The sequence below is a fragment of the Alosa alosa genome, chromosome 20, assembly GCF_017589495.1.
Source record: "Alosa alosa isolate M-15738 ecotype Scorff River chromosome 20, AALO_Geno_1.1, whole genome shotgun sequence".
NCBI lineage: Eukaryota > Metazoa > Chordata > Actinopteri > Clupeiformes > Clupeidae > Alosa > Alosa alosa.
The window spans coordinates 9921613-9941856 of NC_063208.1; the positions used below are offsets into that span (position 1 = coordinate 9921613).

Genomic DNA, 20244 nt, shown 5'->3' on the forward strand with positions numbered 1-20244 from the left:
TTTAGCTCGTTAAACTTCTCTTGGGGATAGAAGGAGGATACTCCATACCGTTGACACCAAAATAGGCCAGCAATGAGATGTTCAGATTCAAGGAGAATTTATTTGTGTCTGTGTGGTGGGGGTGGTGTATCTAGAAGAATAAGAAAAGTAGAAGACCAACACACTGCGCTACCTCTGATTGTGTCTGACCCCTAGCCTGGCTGACACCAAAAGAGTTTTCTTGGTCTGGACACTCGGTTCACTTTCAATTTCCATGGGTGCAACTGGTAAAATTAAACTTAAATTGTACATTAAGCTCTTTCTGAATCCTTTCTGAATTAAAGCAAGAACATCGATCTTGTAAATGAAAGTTCCAAAAGTACTAACCAAATTAACCCCATCGGTGTTGTGGGTTATACACAAAGCGGTGCCATCCGTCATCATAAAAGCCCACAGCCAGTTTTGGCTTTTATTTGACAGGATAGTCTGGAGATGACAGGAGATGAGTGTGACAGGGTGTGGGTTCAGGAAATGGACACTTACAGGGAACTAGACGTCACCACTAGATTACAGTTGTGTTTTCAAACACAAGCTACAGTTAAGCCCTGGGGACAATCTGTGTGCTTCTTAGAAATATTTTTATAACCTTTCTAAAACAAAATATCAAATTGACAGTTTGCATGTGGTTGAGATTGAGTTTATTGCAAAAAGCATTATTATTATTGCTGACTTTTTCACAGGCCATAAAAGAACCAAAAATGAATAAATAAAACATGTTTGATCAGAGAGTCAAGAATATTTACTCGTGGTTTGATCACAAGTTAAAAAGGTTTCAGTGGTGTATATTGTCATTAAAGTCCTGGAACTCTGAGGGCATTGCTATTTTTGTTGTTTTACCTCCCATCATACACGAATCATACCTTGGGGTGTAAACTGGATGGAAACTGATGGGGTCATTCTAGGCTTAGAAACTTACTTTATTTAGGCTTTAGTGCTGGAGGCCTACCCTACATCTGGCACTAATGTTAATTTATTTAGTAGGAAAACGAAAACTATAACGGGGCTTATTCATTTTGTCACGGCAGTCTTCCTCTTCCCTACCAGTGACTCATACAAGTTAACGTTATGATTTGTAAACAAGGCAGAGTCAGCGCCAGAAACATTTGCAGGACAAGTGGCAGGCCCACGAATCTCGTGGACAACTCTTTTATATTCATGACGCTTGAGACTCGACGAAGAAAATATAACGATCAGACTCCACGCTGGTGTGGAGTTTGCGAAAATAAAGAGGCACGTGTGAAACTTCGTAATGGGCGAGATGACGCCATAGTCACCGTTGTGAAGGCGCATGGCGGGGTGAAAACCTGCACCATAGAAATTGAAGTGGGTAGAGAAAGTGGCTGTGTTGAAGAAAATTTCCAAAGCAGATCACACAAAATTGAGCAAGAAGGTGGTGAAGGGATTCAACTTCAGTCAAGCTATTTCTTGGGTAAGCGTAAGTCAAATAAACATGTTCAACATTAGTCAAGCTTAGTGAAAAGGCCAGCGTTCATGGTCACATGCTAACTAGCTAACGTTAGCTTCATTTGATTTTAGGAGGTAAATGTGTTTTGCAGTAACATTAGCTAACACATGGTTTTATGGACTAAACACTAAAAGAACCTAGTATGACTTCGGAAATAAAATAACTTAAATTATATGGATTTAAAGTGCAGTATTATTACGTTATTGCTATATATTACTCAAATATATCATCCGAAAGTCAAGGGCGTTTGGGGTCTGAACGCCACATGGTCTGTCCTAGGGAAAAGTGTTGGGACATTATCAACTCTTTTGGTTGTACCCCAGGACCCATGATTAAGGAAGGGTTCTGTCTTAAAGAGCAACGATGTCATCCTGCATTGAGCCCAGTGGTGCAGTCTTCGTGTTACCCAGGACTACACTTAAAAAGCATCACCATCTCAGTATACCCACTTAAAATAGACAAGTAACATTTGGAGTTGATCACAGTATACCCACTACAGCTAACTTGACTACACCACTGATTGAGCCTTATATGTCTCCGTCGTTGGTTACTTTTATTTAATTTTAGGGGCTTAAGTGTATAATGTATAATAGAATAATTTGTGGCACTGTCATGCAAGAAATTGACAGTATTCAGTCAATCATAGTGCAGTATCACCATGCAACATGGTCTCAATACACTTTACAAATTTAACTTTTAAAATTGTATCTCTTTTTACAGATACTAATGTGACCCTGCAAAAAAGGCTGTGCCCAACTTCCATGAGATCGGTCTTGCCACGGTACACGAGAAGGACGCGCAAACAAAGAGCTACCAGACAAGTCTGCTGTGCTTTGTGTGGTGTCATTAAGTACACCCCACCTGTGAGAAGGAAGCTGGCCCCTCGCAGGGTTCCCAAAGTAAGCAGTGTCTGTGTGAAGGAGCAGGACAACCAGGTGTCTGGTAACTCCGAGCATAAGCCCAGAAAGCTGGTGATCTGGTTGAGCAGGTATCCTAAGGTAAAGCTGTGTGACATAGGGCGAGTATTTGAGGTTTCACGTCACTTTTCCTGCTCTCTCCCTCCGGCCCTTTTCACCTTCAGGCAGAGGAACGGTGTGCACTGCTTCAAGAAGCAAATCTTAGCGCTAATGTGCCAGGAGCTCCTTGGAGATGGGAACGTCAGCACAAGCAGTTTCTGCCAGTCACCGCACGACAATCTCAGCGTGTTAAGCTGCGGCTCAGGGTCATTGGCAGTTGGAGCTGACTTGCCCATTAAATGGTCGAATGATAGACAAAGCACTAACACAGGACAGGAGGATGTTACAAAAAAGAGAAAGAAACAAATTACTGATGAGGTGTTTCACATAACTAACAATGACGAAGACCTTTTTTTTTTACCATGTGAGGTCGATACCTGCCAAAGGGCACGGGTATTTGTCCGGAGAAATCGCTACCTTTGCTCACGCACATACATCACCTGGCCATTTAACCGCAATGACCCACCGCCTTGTGCGATGTCACCGTCATGCAAATCCGCTGCAGGGGTCTCTGCATCTCCCAGGAACCCATGTGTATCCTCTCCGGAATCAAGGCAAAATAGAGAGGACATTGAGAACATGGTTAGAGGGCAGGTAAGAAGTGAACAAGTGGTTGTACCATCTCTGTTGGAAGAGAGTGAGGTGAAATCATCAGCTGCCCAGGGCAATCAGTTAACTTGCGTGCCTGGAATATTCCACCAAAGTTACTATGACCTCACAATCTCCAAATCGGCACATACATTTTTAGCGTCAGAAAACGTAGTGTGTCCGTGGCTCAAAAGGGTCCCCGACAAGCCCATACCAGCCGAACAAGAAACTCCTGTCTCCAGCTCAGCGCCAGGATCCTCCCTATAGTGAGTCATGGAGCATTGGAGGTAGGTTGGCTGTTGACAGTCAGTCTGCCACCTCCAGTGAGGAAGACCTTTCTATAGAGGACCGCCAGAGAGACAAAAGTGAAAATGATGAAGAGGTTGAGGATGCTGATGGAGACACGTTTGACGGCAGTGATATTATGTGTGATATGCTGGACCCCGTATTTTCACCATGCCATGAAGCATCTTCTGTTGCTGACAACACAGTGAATGAGCTCCAAGTACATGAGCAGGATGCCATTGTGTTGGATGTAATAGATGATGACCCAGATCTCTTTGGGTCCATGATGACTGAGATAAAGCAAAAACCAGTCCAGACCCAGTTAAGTATAGAAAAAAGGGCTACTCACTTCACAAAGCCAGCCAACAGCACTAAAGAGAAACTTTCTGACACTGACAGGTGCGGGCATCTTTTATATTATACTTATACCAAAGAGTACAATTGGAGGCAGGAAACTCTCTTTTTTTTGTATAGTAAATTACCTTGTTTTTGTGTTTAGATATGTTGGAGAGCCAACTGTCAATGCAGAGGTGAAAAATAGTCTTCAGTGTGAGGGTAAGTCTGGCTTGTATCATTCCATCTGTTCCTTTTATGTGATAAATGTGTTTAGGCAAAATCTAATCAGAAGTACAAATCCCAACCAAAAACAACATGGTTTCATTTTTGTGTTACAGCCAGCACTGCAACATTCATAATAAGTAAGGTTTTCATACCAAAAACGTTCGAAACAAAAAAGTCTGCAGAAAATTTTACCAATATTTCCTTAGACACATCCCCAAGTTGGATTGACCTGGTGAGCACTTTCTTTGTCCCATACATTCAAACTACTACATACAAAAAGGAGAGGAAATTTCCAAACCTTTAAACAGTTTATACACACACACACACACACACACACACTTTTGAGGTCTTATTAAAACACCTGTGTCCTTTATAAACACAAGCATCTTGGCAAAATTGGTCAAATTGGGGTGATCTTATTCAACAAGCAGGCAGACTGGATGTCACTTTAGCCAGCAAATCTGAATCGCTCATTGAATAATTTCCTTATTTTCACTCTGTAGACGGTTTCCATTTTTTCTGAATGGCCCAGACTGAGCCAGCTGTTAATTCCTCAGTGTGGATTACTTACTAAACTGGGTTGTGAATTATGTATCACCACATATGTTCTGGGTAGTGGAGAACTGACCTAGTGAAACAGTAAAGTAGCACATTTCCTTACCGAGCTCAATAGGAAGTAGTATGGTGCATTAGGGAAGCTTTGGTGACAGTTGGGGTTGATTGTGGGGTGGGGGTGGGGCATTGATGCTTTTGATATGATAATTAGTAGTCAATAATGTAATTTAATAATTTAGTCATTTAAAATGTAATTGTCATCTGAGTTATTGCTTTTAGGTTTAGATTGCCTTGTTTATAAATTAAGTTGCGTACATTAATAGAATTCCGATCCTAAGGATACGTTGTGTTTGTCTTGGAAGTTGAATGAATGATGTTTCTGTGTTTTAGAGGAAGCCCCGGATTACACCTCAACAAGAAGGGTGCCATTGTTAGCCTGGCAGCAGCTGGACTCAGGTTGGGGACATGTTTATTTTGCAAGAGGTATGTGTAATGAATGTTCACTGCACACTGTGTAGAACAGAGAAAGAAAACAGCGCTACATTAACAAACAAAGAGAGTAATAGTTTTGTACATAAGAGGTAAATACATTTTTGTATGGTATAGTTTGCCTTTACATAATTATTTGCTTATTTTAGATATAGTGCTGTAATGGAGAGGAATGAATGATGGGCTCATTTCAAAAATAAAAATACAATAGGATTTTAAAGTCATGTCTCTGCCAAATTTTTACAGTTATGCTAAAAGTTGGTACAACTCGTTGGTTTTATGTAAATACGGGATGTTTTCAAGTAGCAGGTCTCAGTGACAGAGACACTCATGCTAAATGCTATCTGTGTGCTGTGTCTGTTTGAAGAATGAGATTGATGGCGATGATAAGTCTGAGGATTGGAACTCCGGCTGGAACTCCTGGTAAGTTTAGCATATGTTTACTTAGCAGATGCTTTAATCCAAAGCAAAGCAAAGCAAAGGTTCTACCGAGATTTGAACTCGGATCGCTGGATTCAAAGTCCAGAGTGCTAACCATTACACCATAGAACCACTGTGAGTAACCCTGCTGATGCAATCATACAACAGCACTGGTAACAGTCAGTTGGTAGTAGGAACTGGGAAGGTCACACAGAGTTTCATCCTATGTCCTTTTATATTTCCAACAAGTCATTTATTTAACCTTACCTAGCCTGTTTGGAGTAGAATTAGGCATTCCTATCAAAGGACTGTTTGGAATGTTAAGTACAGGGATGTAGTGGTAAAATAAGAGGTGGGTAAACTATGAATTCTGTGAGGTGGACTGCCATGCGGTATCAGAGTTTTGAAAAAAGGCATTCAGAACATGTTTGATGATGGTGGAGGTTATTGTACAATGTTTATAACGATATCCCCATGGTATTAAATGGTTCCTAGAGTGTACATATACAGAGCGATTTTTGAATGTTAAAAGTTGCAATTGGTGAATAAACTCTTCTGAGAGGTGGATAAATTCTATTTCTGAAATTTCAGAGGTGGATAAACTGTGTTTACTTACGTTTAGCCTCCCCTACATCCCTGTTTAAGTAAATTATGTTTTTCTGTTATCTTGGTGCACACATGTGGGTCGTGCATGTTGTGTAGAAACTCTGACACATTGTTTGCCTTCATGCAAAGTTTGTTTAAATAAATAAGCAATCAGATTCAGTTCCAGTGGCTAGTAAACAAATGCCTTATTTAAATCTTAAGTTACTGTGTGTATTTATTCCCATATTCCCATGTCCTAAGTGGGCTGGGTGGCAAAACTAGCATGTTTTCTATTAGGATTTTTGATGTCAAGAGTGCATAGATTGAGAGAGATGGTGCAATTTTTTTAATGTTACATATTTTGCGTTTGACTAGGAGGAATTCGCCCTCAAACCTAAAGCAGAACACATGCAACACAGGTATGTATTCAGGAATATTTTTTATTATAGTAAAGGAATAGATTTGGTTATAGAACAATTATAGACAACTTTGGTATACACTGAAATTTAGGAATTTAGAACATCTCATTGCCCTAGCAGTGAAACATTGTACAAAAGTGATTGATATGCACTGTGTTTTGTTGATATAAAGATAATTTCACACTTATGAAGAATGGAGGTACATCTAGACCTGCAACCTATGGCACTGTAAGTCACTCACTCAGGCGCTCACTGACTCGGCTCACTCACACTGACACTCACTCACTCTCTCACACACACATACACACTTACACACACACATTGGCATGACATACTTGACATTTTCTACGCACTTCAATGTATTTACTTCCCTTCACGACACTGACCTTTGACCTTTCTCTGGCACTTCCCCCTCAGTACTGTAAATATTACTTCAGTGAGAATCACTCCTGTTTGAGGAATACCTGCAGTTTCCTGCATGTGCCCCGGAGTGGGGATGAAAAGGTAATATTCCACCCTATAACTCTTTGTTAAAATGGTTAACATACCGTAATTTCCCAACTGTTAGCCACAGTTTATACATTGATTTTGCTAAATTTCTTCAGCTATAAGGTTGATACACTGGGGCAGTTAATATGGTATTAATACAATTTTGTTTTTTTTAACTTGCATAAAACACTGTCCTGCGGTTTATACACAATGCGGCTAATACACAGGTAATTACTGTAGATAGCATAGGTGTGTAGGCATGAACAAGCCAATGTATTTTGGGTATGAGGCATGTGTCATTTTGTGTCTCTGCTCTCTTGCAGTTCTGCATGGCCACAGTGCAGAGGTTTACTGTGTCGACCAACCCGGTGTATGTCAAGCGAGCTGGTAAGACTGATACATGCACACTCAGATTCATTGGTTCTGACACACCAACCATACATACTGTAAGCTCTTTGATTTGGCACATTTGAGGGAACAACATACCAAGTTAATTTATTATTATATCAAAGAAAAAGTCCCATATGGTTATATGATCTTCCAATAAGGTCAGAGCAGAAAGTGTTGACTGAAGTGCAGTATTGTTTCGCAAATTTCTGAAGGTCTGGCCGAGAAAACTAACTGTTTGAGCGTATAAATGGCCATGTGACCATGATTCACTGCTGACCTTAACTGCATCTGCAGTACCTGGATCTTTTGTTATCATAAGCATTTTCATCTAGAGGTCTGTGCGGAACAGATTTTTCAGTCCCACTCTCGCCCGCCTGCTACTGCAACATTCTGTCCCGCTCTCGTATTAATGTGTAATTTTTAGTCCCGCTCCCGCCCGCATCTGTAACATTTGGTCCCTTTCGCGCCCGCAAAAGCCCGCAGGATATGCGGGAGGGATATTCAGTTTTGCCTTCTGTCTCACAAAAGGATCACTTCACACAGACAACTGAAAAAGACTGCCAGATGTCTGATTTTAAGTTTCTTGATTCTGAATGTAGGTTGGGCTACAGTAACACAGCTATGCTAGCTGACATCCGTTCTTTAGAAAGCCACTAACATCTGAAGTAGCCTAGTGGTGTCCTCTTCCTCTGTCTTGCTTTCGTTTTCGAGTTTCGGCAACGGATCAGCAGGAAAGAATTGAACCCACATAGGCCTAAATGTCAGTTAGGCTGCTTAAACCCCTTTTTTTTAATGCTGCCTAACACAATATCCAGCTCAACTATACTTATATAAAAAAAATCTTATATTTAATATGTGGGAGTGCTGTGAATCATCTGTTTCTCCCGCACCCGCACCTCTCAGCCCGCTCGCTCCCGCATAAAGCTTTCAAAACTTGTCTAGTGCCGCACTCTTTTGCATCGCGACCCACGGGACTCCCGCAGGAGTGCAGACCTCTATTTTATCGTTGTGTCCATCTGCGGCACAAGGCTATTTCTGATTACAATTTCTCAACACGCATACAAGGCTTTGTTAAGATTTGAGGTGACTGAACTGTCTACTATGTCTGCCATGTCCGTAGACAGTCGTCCTTTATAGCAAACCAGCAATGTTTGCATTTCAACTAGACTATTTCCATCAAGCTCTGTGGGTCCCTTGTAAATGTTTGTAAAGCTAAACTGTGTGTATGTGTGTGTGTTTTATCAGTAAGGTTATACAACTTAAAATGTAAGTTAAAATGTTAAAAAATAATAAAAATAAAAAAACGGGTATCAGGTTTCAGCATGGTGATGTCAGAAATGTAATCTGGTCTCTCTCCCTCTTCCCCAGTTGACGTGTTTACAGGCTACTATAAGATGTGTTCTCCAGGCTTGTGTTTCAATGTTGAGGTGGTGACCGGACTTCTGGCTTCGCTAATCAGACTGGGCTTCCTGTCTGACACATTCGTTGCACTCAACTTGCTACTCGGACATAATATACGGGTTTGTTTGTGTGTGTGTGTATTAAAGTGTGTTCAGTTTGTTATTGTGTATATATTATTGTAAAGGAACCTCACCATTTGTTTTCTCTGGATTTCTTTTCCCTTCTCAACAGCCCCCAGCTGAATGTGTGTTGGCAGTTTTTGAGCATGCTTGCAAGAGAAAGTTTAACAAAACTGTGCCCCAACTTATATACCTGATTTCCAAGGTTAGCGCACACTTGCACAAAACACATGCACTTGTCCACAGCTTATTATCCCTGAATCTAGTTTGCTGTTTGCACTAATGTCCTGTTTTGACCAAAGTTTGCTTAGCTATCATGGATCCTGCCTAAGATGGGCATTATTAACTATATTATTAGACAATATTCGTTTATGTAGACAAAAGGGAAACCACCAAGTTAACATAGTGGATTTAAAGTAGAGATTACTGTTCTCTGCTTTTTACCTAAGATGTCATATAACTTGGTAAAGACGAATGTGACCATGCACAAATCAACATTCTTAATCACACTAATGTTCAGACACTGCCTTAAATATTACAAATACACACAGATAATAGAGGCTTATGTTTGCTACTGTATCAACATTTCAGTACGTCTGTGTTTTTAAATGGCTGTGTATTGGTCTGTGTAGGTGGTCGAGAATGGTTGTGTGTTTTCTGTGGATCAGTGTGAAAGGCTGCAGAAATGTCTCGAGTGTTTGAATGCCCCTCAATCACAAATGGATGTATTCATCGCGGTCAAATGCAGGTAAGGAGGCATGCACGCAGGCAGTTTGCTCCGAGATCTGCTGATCAGTCAAGAAGATTCAGACAGTGGGATGTTGCATTGGGGTGATTAGCATTACTACACATTGGGATTGGGGAATAACTTATGATTTCTTTACTTTCTCCATTCTGTTCTGGGCTAATGTCCTTAGAAATGTTCAGTTCATAGGTTTGAATACTTTGCTGAGAAAGAACCTGTGAGAGGACTGATTGGGTTTTTATTAGGAGGGTCATTCCACGTCAGTTCAACCAGGGCCCACGCACTTAGGTCTCAAAAAAGTTCTGAAGTGTACCTATGTTACCCAGGAGACACACTGTAAAATTACTCTTATGTAAGATCGATACTTTCCAAGATACAGCCAGTTTTACAGGGGGAGGGGGGTGTCAATTTTGTTCGGCTTCTTTTTTTGGTCAAAGTTCACAAGCCCACAGCGCAAGAACTAAACCATGTAGGAGGCTCAAATTTTGCATGCTGGTACATAAATAGGAATAGTATGTAGCAAAATCATCACGCTTGGTCTGGATAATCCTGCATGGTCATAGCTGTCTCTCAAAGTTGATACAAATTTTATTGGAGTTTTTGGCTGGTCTCTGTTTAAGCCTTCAGAAGACATATTTGTACTCAACATAGGCTCTTGATTTATTTTCCTTACTGAGATAAGTAGAAACACTCTCACTAAAAGCAATGAACAGAAAACAAATCCCTTCAGGGGTCTGAACAGCAGACCTCACAAGTCCCTGAAAAATAATTTTGGTTATCATTTCAAGAGCACCCAAACACCTTGTGGGAATATACAAAGATTTTTTTAAATATGTTTTTCTTTATTCTCCATGATCCTTCTTTTTGAAAACACCAATTTGACTTGTCTTATGCAAATCTTTCTTTTTTATTTTCCACCCTGAACATGGGCAAAATGCCCCATTAACATCAATATGTTTTATATAGAGTCACCACACTGCCACCTGTGGTTGTATAGAGTAACCTGTGGTAGCTCTATACAAAACATAGATGTCAATGGTGCATTTTGCCAATGTTCAGGGTGGAAAGTGAAAAAGAAAGATTTGCATAAGACAAGTCATTGGTGTTTTAATAAAGAAAAAAATATTTTTAAATATTTAAAAATAAATATTGTGTTTGGGTGCTCTGAAAATGACAACCAAAATGATTTTTTAGACTTGTAAAGTTTGCTGTTCAGACCCTGAAGGAATTTATTTTCTGTTCATTGTTTTTTTGTGAGAGTGTTTCTACTTATCTCAGTAAGGAAAATAAATCAAGAGCCTATGTTGAGTACAAATATGTCTTCTGAAGGCTTAAACAGAGCCCAGCCAAAAACTCCAATAAAATTTGTATCAACTTTGAGGGACAGCTATGGCCATGCAGAATTATCCAGACCAAACGTGACGATTTTGCTACATACTATTCCTATTTATGTACCAGCTCATGCAAAAAAGTTGAGCCTCCTACATGGTTTAGTTCTTGTGCTGTGGGCTTGTGAACTTTGATTTCAAAAAAGAGGCCGAACAAAATCGACACCCCTCCCCTGTAAAACTGGCTGTATCTTGGGAAGTATTGATCTTACATAAGAGTAATTTTACAGTGTGTCTCCTGGGTAACATAGGTACACCTGATAATTCTTTCAGAATTTTTTGAGACCCAAGTGCGTGGGCCCTGGTTGAATTGACGTGGAATGACCCAGGAATCATCTCATTGGAAGATACCTGATTGCTTGCTAGGCTATGTCAAAATGTTGCTTGCTGAGTCTGAAGCCCTAGGAGGGTTCCAGACATTACATTACATTACATTATTATTTGGCTGACGCTTTTAACCAAAGCTACTAACAACATGGTAAACAATACGTTTTAGAACAATTCTCACAATTTTAGGACAGTTTAAAAAACAAAAAAACATTAGAGTACAGTAAGAATAAGTGCCGGGTTGGTGCTGTTTTTAACAGTTACTTGTCAGTTTAAACGGCTGGTGAGTGCTAGGATCAGGCAAGACTTGTTGTAAGTGTTGCTATGAGAGTAGGGTGTTCTCTAAAGAGCTTTGGGTCTTCAGGAGTTTTTGAAAGTGGAAAAAAGGATGTCCCCGCCCTTGTAGGAATTGGCAGTGTTCCACCAACGAGGAACAACAGATGAGAAAAAAGTTTGATTGGCTTGAGCGCACCAGTGGTAGAGGCCCAGGCGCCGCTAGATCAGATATTTGAGCGTCTGGAGGTAGTGTAAGTCTGTATGAGGGCATTCAAGTAGGTGGGGAGAACCGAGACTACTTTGTAGGCAAGCCGTTAGAGACTTGAATTCTGATCACTGGCCGCCATAGGTGGTAGCCAGTGTAGCTGGATGAGCAGCGGGTAACATGTGCCCTTTTGGGTTGGTTGTAGACCAGGCGGCCAGGCGTTCTGGATCATCTGAAGTGGTTTCTATCATTGAGGCTGGGAGACCTGTCAGGAGGGCATTGCAGTAGTCGATTAGAGGAGATGACAATTGCCTGAACCAGAAGTTGGGCAGCATCTTGAGTCAAGTAAGTCCTGATTTTCCATTACATGTTTGTAGAGTGCAAACGGCATGCCCGGCTGACTGAGGCAACATGATCCAGAAGTTTAGTTGGTTGTCAAGAACAACTCCTAGATTTCTTGGTAGTCCCTGGTCGGTGAAACAGACAGGAGTCAAATTTGATGTTGATGTCGTGGTGTATGGTAGGTTTAGCTGGGATGACCCAGTTCAAATTTTGGAGAGGTTCACAGGTGGGTGCTTTCATCCATGTAGCTATGTTCGAAAGGTAACCGAAGATCCGCAAGGAAACCAGGGGTCGCCAGGTGGAAAGGACAGATAGAGCTGTGTGTCGCGTCTGCATAGCAGTGGTATGAGAACCCGTCAAGTAACGGGATAATCCGTCCCAAGGAGGTGGTAGATAGCAAAGAGGAGGGGGGCTCAGCACTGATCCCTGGGGGGACCCCTGTGGTTAGATGGGTGAGGTGCAGATAGCTGACCAAACCAAGATACGTTAAACAGCCCCTGAGGTAGGATTCAAACCAGGAGAGAGCAGAACCGAGATTCCCATGTCAGCGAAAGTATAGAGAGAAGGATACGGTGATTAACCGTGTCAAAGGCAACGATAAGTCAAGCAGAATGAGTACTGATGACCGAGGTGTCGCCTCTGGCTTCTTTTAAGGCTTCTGTTACAGACAGCAGAGCCGTTTGCCGCAGAGTGGCCGCTTTGAACCCAGACTGATTTGGATCCAGAAGGTTGTTCTGTGAAAGGAAGTCAGAGACCTGTTTGGAGACTGCTTTCGTTCAATGCCTTGGATAGGAAAGGCAGTAGTGAGACAGGGCGGTAGTTCTCGACTTGAGCAGGGTTGAGAGAAGCTTTCTTAATTGGTGTTACCCGGCCATTTTGAACGCTTGCTGGAAATGTGCCGAGATTAGCGAGGCATTGATCACATGTGTGCGATAGCTGAGCGATGGTCGGCTGATGGACTGAAGTAGGCTCGTAGGTATAGGTCCAGCGAGCATGTGGTAGGGATCGGCTGCATGTCAGGAGTCTGGACACTTCATTCTTCGAGAGAGGCGGAATGCTGAAAAGATGTTCCAGCAGTCCCTAGAGGTTGTAGGAGCGCGGCATCTGAGCCAGACGCGTTGAGTGGGCATGTAGAGAATTTACTGCTGATGCCGCCACTTTGTTTGTAAAAAAAAATGAGGCAGGGTATCTGCAGTAAGGCTGGATGGAGGAGGAGGCAGCTGAGGGTTGAGTAGCGATTTGAAGGTTGAGAAAAGTTTTCGAAAGTGTCTGTAGCTGTTGATTTTTGTCATTGTAGAAAGCAGTCTTAGCAGCAGTGATGCTGGCTGAGAAGGAGGTCAGAAGTGTCTGGTAGTTTTTGAGGTCGTCAGCTAGTTTGGATTTGTGCCATTTCCTCTCCGGCTCTGAGTTTGGTGGCGCGCCGCGATCGGAGGGTATCATTTAGCCATGGATGAGAATGTTTGGATCGAGCTGGCCTTGTGGTAAGAGGGCACAGCTTCGTCTAGACACGAGGTCAGTGTGGAGCAGAGCGAGTCAGTGGGTTTCATTAACCTCAGAGAGGAGAAGGTGTTGAGTGGAGGTAGACCGGAGGCAACCACAGAGGAGAAGTCGCGTTGGAGACAGGTTCCGGATGTTGCGGCCGGAACGTGACCATCGGCTGAGGAGCCGGAGGCTGATCTGTCAGGCTGGCGTTGAACTGGATGAAGAAGTGGTCAGAAAGATGGGAGGCGTCACCATGAGGGTGTCTGTGCTGCAGTTCGAAAGTGAAGATCAAGTCAAGCTCTTTGCCAGCTTTGTGAGTCGGTGGGCTTTGAACCAGTTCGAGGTCAAAGGTGGACCAGGGCCAAAAAGTCCGCTGAGCCTGGGGCATCTAAGTGGATGTTCATATCACCGAGAACAAGAAGCGGACAGTCATGCTCAGGGATGGAGGATAGCAGAGTGTCAAGTTCGGCCAATAAAGTCGCCTAGTTGGCCTGGAGGGCGGTAGATGACCAGCACATTAGAGTTTTGCTGGGGCGATCACTGTGATGGCATGGAATTCGAATGAGACATATTTGTTTGTAGGCAGTAGCGGGGTGAATTTCCATTTGTTGGAGATCAGCAGGCCGTCCGCCTCCTCGCCCAGATAGGCCAGGGTGTGGGATAGTGTAAGGTTAGTGGAGAGTGCAGCGGGGTGGCAGTGTTCTCTGGTTTGATCCAAGTCTCAGTGAGAGCAAGGAGTTCCAATGAAAGGTGGTTGGCATAGCCAGCTATGAAGTCGGTTTTGTTGACTGCGGATTGACAGTTCCACAAGCCCATGGAGAAGGAGGTTTCTGTCGGTGAGGACGTTTAAGTTCCTGGAGGTGAAGGGATTTCTGCCCTTTTGACATTTCTGCCCCTTTTGGCATGATGCGTTTTCTGCAATGGCCGGTGATAACAGATATGGTGGAACGGCACATTTTGCCTTTTAATCGGTGCCTGTCTTGGTGAACTTGCACAGGTAAACTTGCTTGTCTTGACCGTGTCCGTCTTTAAACGAGGCTGGCTGAAACGAGGGCTGCCGCTATGCTGCCGCTTCAGCAGCAGCCACTATTTTATTCTGCTAGGAATTGCATGCAGCTGTCCTCCTGTCTCACTAATGATGCATCAGCGAGACCGCCCTCTGACGTTGCACAGCTTAGATTGTTCAAAAGGGTGTTAATTACTGTCAACTGAAAGTCCGGCTCGCTCACACCGGCCGAAACTCACAGTTTCAAGTAGCCTCCTCCCTCAGCTGTTCCCCAACGCCCAGAGTCCAATTCTAACAATTGAGAGGATTTGGCCAGTAGTAGCCTATGTGTTCTTGCTTTCTCTCTCCCAACTCACTGCAGTTGTTGTCTGATTACCTGAAACAGCTCCAGATTTCCAGAAACAGCTTATCTGTTCATTTTGGAATTCCTCCCTTCTTGTTCTCACATATATATATTTTTTTCTCTCTGTCTCTCTGTCTGTCTGTCTGTCTGTCTCTCTCTCTCTCTCTCTGTCTAGGGCGCTGGCTAACATCTGTGTGTCCCCTGAGATGTTTAACGTAGCACATGCCTTTATCGATTTGGAGGTTGGTTTCTCTCCCATAAACATACCCAATGATCTCACTTGTTTGTACTCAAAATGTTAGAATATCTTCTATAACTTGCTTTGGATGATGACAGTGCTTTTGTAGTTTGAGATTATAACTGAATATTGAGTAACCCCTCCCCTCTGTGTGTGTGTGTGTTTGTTTGTGTAGCTTTGTAAAAAGCAGGAGGACTGGAAACAGATGGCGGCGGTGTTTCTGCGTGTGTGTGCGAGCCCCTGCACCACCAGCCACCTGCTCAAGTTCTGTGTGTCTGTGGCCACTGCACTGCTGGTGGAGTCATCTCAGTGCAGGAACTGGTTCACATCCCATTATTATATGTGCCCCTTATTTACAGCGGCTTTGAATGAACTGTGGACTTAAATTGGTAATGTCTTTCTTCACCGTGGGATAGTGAGCGTAATTTCGATCTCATCTTGTTGCAGGAACTGGTTCACTGGCAACTTCATCTTGTTGCAGGAACTGGTTCACTGGCAACCTGTTCCTTTTGGAAAAATGTCTGTATATGAAATGTCTTTCTCATAGAATTTCTGTTATAAGTGCTGTCAGAGAACTTGAGAATGCACACTACCATGACACTTTTACTGTCTCATTTGGCTGATCTTAATTCCTATCTTCTCAAGAAAGGAGTTACAAAAAAGTCTTCAGTTTCATTGGCAAAAATGTTTTGGCCACAGGTTAAAACATTACACACTATTGTTTAGTTATTGCAGTTGTCTCACAACATGCAGAATTGCTAGCACAATTCTCTGAGGTAGCGGTTGCGTGGCTTATGCAAGTAAAAAGAAATTGTTGGTAGTGCAGATATTAATTTGTGTAATAAGCACCAGGACGGACGGATGGGACAGCACATGAACAATTTGAGAAACAGATACAGGAACGGACACAGACAGATGTTGATCTCTCGCTTTTTCCGTAGTTTCACAGCGTAGTCATTTCTTCAGTACTTTGTGTGTGTGTAACAGCGGTCACTCAGGTGTCAGATGAAGGACTGGACCGGAACTTCTTGGGCAGAATTGGAATCTCCGTGCTGATCCACTATCACAGGACACAGCAGTGGAGCAAGGTATGGCCGTCCGTCCGTCCGTCCGCTGCGCCACATACCGTATTTTCCGGACTATAGACCCTTTCAACAAGGTAAACAAAAACAATGCTTGAACGTTCTATTTGGGCCCCAATCTACTTCCTCTGCATTAAGATGACATATGGAATGTTAAAACGGAAGCCTTGTGGGGCCAACTATGATGCTGATAATGGAACTCTCTTGAAAGGGTCCATAAGTCGCACCAGTCAAAAAATGTGTCATGAAGAGGGGAAAAAAACATATATATAAATATAAAAAAGTGTGACTTATAGTCCGGAAAATACGGTAATCCTCTGTGACCTTGATCAGATGAACCATGGTGTCTGGCAACCCCCAGCCCCCAAAAAAAACAAACATGGGCCAAGTCTTGCGAGCCCCTTCTCTCCGGCGGAATTTGGTTTCGAAATGTTGTGAGATGAGCATTGGAAGCAGAGGCAGAAAATGTCTTCTCTCATAGGTAGGCTATGTCAATGGCAGCCTTTGACTAAAAACCTTTACAAAAATCATTTTCGCGACCCCTCCAATATTTTTGACGACCCCCAGTTTGAGAACCACTGATGTAGTTCACACTTCGGCTCTTTGCCCAAACCTGAAAAAGGCCTATTGAAGGACTGAAGGACGCAAGGGACAACTAAATTATCTTCTCTGACTTCTTTATTTAATTCCAGTTTAGTTTGATGGATTTCAGTTTGTAGGTAATGGTAAGTACAAGCAGTGCCATCTAGAGGTGAAAATGAAAGAGACCAATTGGTGTTTAATATTTTACTCCATTATCACTAGAAAGATAAGAAAAACTACTTATAAGAAAGAGTACTTGCAGTAATAAAGCCAGGGAGGGGCTACTCATTCGTATCTTAGTACATTTGATGATGCTAATGAAATTGCATTGAGAACTGGAAGGGCACTTGGGAGAGCGCAGACCTCTGCCAAGGCCACATATCTGGTCTAATGCAGTGTTGTCAGTTATTGTCTGAGTGGATGGTAATTGGTCGTCCAAACGTGTGTCTTTTTCAGGGACAGAAGATTGTAGAAATATTGTCTCAGCAACAGCCATGTTACTCTGTGATGAAGGGGGTTTTTAGTAACGAGGATACCACCTCACGTTGTTCCCTCATAACCATGGCAACAGAACTTCACCTGCATTCTGGTAGCATGGAGGGAGCCCTGAATGTCCTGAAGGGTAAGGGGCCAACTCCACTCAAACATACACAGATGATGAATGCATGCATTTGCAATGAACTCAATTATCAGTTTCAGTACTGCTCAGTAGTGTTGTGTAGTTGTAGTGTTCAGTAGTGTTTTGCCAAGTAGAATTTTTTTTATTAAAACCAGAACACTCAAATAAAGTGTGTGTGTCTGTGTGTGTCTGCATGGGTGTATTTCTGTGTGTGTGCGTGTGTAGAGAACAACTGGTTTGTGAGCTGCAGCAAGTGGCCGTGTGAGCGTGGGGATGTGATGCACCGCGTTGCTGTCCAGACGCGACTGGCCCAGTGCACCTCTCACAGGGACGCACTGGAGGTCCTCATGCACCTCCCGGGCCTACAGCCACTTGACGGTGAGATGAGTAATGGAGACGCCTAGAACAACGCAGCAGTCATCATGGCCGTGCCCATCTTCCGAACCATACAGATCAACTTCACTTTATTAAGTCTGTGTAAATGAAGATGTATTTGTCCTTTGTCTGTGTGCTTGTGTGTCTGTGGATGCGTGTGACAGATTCGACTGATGTGGGTGAATACACAGGCCTGTTCAATTCCCTGCTGAGGTCGTGTTTGGAGCGGAGTGCCTTGCTCGTTGCCGCGGATGCGCTGGAGTTCATGCTGGGCAATGGACTGCATGCAGAGCTGTTGCTGGTCCAGAACCTCATCTGTGACCTCGGCAAGCGCAACCGCTGGAATCGTGCCCGAATACTTTTCCAACGTAGGCTCAATCACAAAACCCATTTACATTCCAATTCCCATAATTCTAAGTATGTGTGTGTGTGTGTGTGTGTGATTACCTCCTCTGTCCGTACTCTGATTAACCAGCAGTATTAGCAACTTATAAATAACAAATGATCTGTCTTTTTTTCTCAAGAAATTCCATGCGTCTTGTTGAAATGTAATGTGTGTAGGTGCCCTGAAAGTGGGGTACTACCCCTTGGTGGAGGTGGTACCAGGTTCCCTGGTTCTGGAGTTGCCGAGCTCTCTGAACGAGGTGGAGATGGCCGTATGTCTCGAGATGTTCATGTGCCGCAACATCCCTCACTCTCCCGATATCCCCAACATCAGTCCTGCTCCAGTGGTTACCCTGAAAAGGTAAGTAGCAAGGGCCCATATTCTACCTTCACCCTGCCTTGCAAGATGGCTTCATGCACGGATGTGTGCAGCAGACAGCATAGCTAGTGTGACTAATTCGTGTTGACTGACATCACGATAAGCCAGTTGTTTCATAATCTGTTAGTGTGTGGCACTGTGGGAGTGTATTTGTAAAGTTTAGAAATCATTTGGATGGTTAAATGACCTGTTCGTGAAAATGGGTGTTCAGGCGAAAAACCAACCTTGCAACATTGAGTCACTGCCGTTTTTAAATCGTGTTTCTTATTTGGGAAGACTTATCCATGTAAGACCAATAGCAAGGGGGAAATCCAGCAAGTTTCCTTTAAGTGTCACTGCCTCATTTGGGAAGACTTAATAAGACCAATCCAAGGAAACAGCACTTCACAGGTGTGATGGATGCAATGGTAATATTGTCTGTGTGTGTGTGTGTGTGTGTGTGTGTGTGTGTGTGTGTGTGTGTGTGTGTGTGTGTGTGTAGGGCTTCAAACAACGGTTCTGTTCCTGAGAGTGAATACTTGTCGGCTGGCTGCCGGCTGCTCTCCTCAGCCCAGCTCCCTAACCCCAAACTCAGACTGAGCTACACCACTGTCAATCCACAGCAGGAGCAGGTGTACACCATCGAGCCAGGCTCCGCCCACAACTGGCTCAGCTACAATCATAGCTGGGCCCACAGGTTGTGGTCTGTGTGATCGTACGATCAGACATGCATGTACATACTCCACCCATCATGCACTTCAAGATGACATGCTCAAATGTATAGAATAGAGGTTCATTTTCTTATTGTAAGAACAAATTTTAGTTTGTTTGCTGTTTTTTAATTGTTTTATTGTTTTACTGATAACAAGTTGCATTGTTTATTAACTGCTGTTAAGTTATGTTAATAATATTTACTTTTAATGTTAAGTGTCTGTTAATAATTTCTTTCATGGTTATCTTTGTTAAACAAATTGTGAAATTTTGCAACTTTTTTTTTTTTTTATACCAACCTGTTCAGTTATCAAGCCGGCCAGCCATATCTACTGGAGTTGGAACTGTTTTAAGACCACCAGAAAGCTGGTCTGATTAGCCCTATATTGTTTTTTTGTGTTTGGGCCAAGTAAATAATAAATAAACAGCATTTCTTGGATGATCTGGCTAAAGAATGAACTTGAGTTACTGTTTAATCTTCAGAACATACACACAGCTACAGCCTACATCAGTGTACCAGCTCCGTGTCCATTTTCTTCACAAAAGTGCAGACCTATGAACAACATGTCAGAAATGTTGCCGAAAGTTTCACCATGTCATCATTAACAAAACTTGAGGGTTTGGCAAGTGGCATGTGCAGTACTATATTTGAGCAAGCGTTCTACTTTTATTTTATTCATTAGACCTGACCTAGGCTGTCAGTGGTATCACCCACAGTGGAATCTGGTCAAATATTTCTTTGTTAGTGGTTTAAGCACAGTATAGTTTTCTATTACTTTATTGAATACCATTAGCCTGGCTAGCGCCACCACTTCTCAATGAGACGTCTGGGAACCAAACGTTCATTTTTCGTATTTGAAAAAAAATGCCCAGATCCGTTTATTGGGTGCCACGGATGTCTATCAAATGCGTCTGTGCATAGCTCATCATCGTCTTGCTTTCCCACCTGTTCTGTGATTG

The 20244-nt window shown here is 42.8% G+C and overlaps 1 protein-coding gene and 1 non-coding gene across 2 annotated transcripts; one reads left to right on the plus strand and one right to left on the minus strand.

Moving 5' to 3' along the window:
* Nucleotides 1-1029: 1029 nt before the first annotated feature.
* On the plus strand, nt 1030-19726 carry topaz1 (testis and ovary specific TOPAZ 1). The gene is made up of 21 exons (XM_048230188.1): nt 1030-1468; nt 2225-3792; nt 3893-3948; nt 4900-4992; nt 5366-5421; nt 6379-6422; nt 6595-6650; nt 6840-6926; nt 7235-7298; nt 8670-8821; nt 8934-9026; nt 9454-9569; nt 15111-15177; nt 15349-15494; nt 15621-15660; nt 16115-16261; nt 17294-17459; nt 17682-17834; nt 17996-18199; nt 18393-18576; nt 19076-19726. The coding sequence occupies exons 4-21, from the start codon at nt 4975-4977 to the stop codon at nt 19284-19286; spliced, it is 2004 nt and encodes a 667-aa protein (XP_048086145.1). The 5' UTR covers nt 1030-1468; nt 2225-3792; nt 3893-3948; nt 4900-4974; the 3' UTR covers nt 19287-19726.
* Nucleotides 5479-5550, minus strand: trnaq-uug. Its single transcript has one exon. It is a non-coding gene; the product is annotated as a tRNA-Gln (tRNA).
* Nucleotides 19727-20244: the final 518 nt, after the last annotated feature.

Excerpts from the sequence above, each read along its gene's own strand:
- topaz1 (XM_048230188.1), top strand. Across the intron at positions 6,927-7,234 it reads CCCGGAGTGGGGATGAAAAG|TTCTGCATGGCCACAGTGCA; the intron begins GTAATATTCCAC and ends GCTCTCTTGCAG. Across the intron at positions 7,299-8,669 it reads GGTGTATGTCAAGCGAGCTG|TTGACGTGTTTACAGGCTAC; the intron begins GTAAGACTGATA and ends CCTCTTCCCCAG.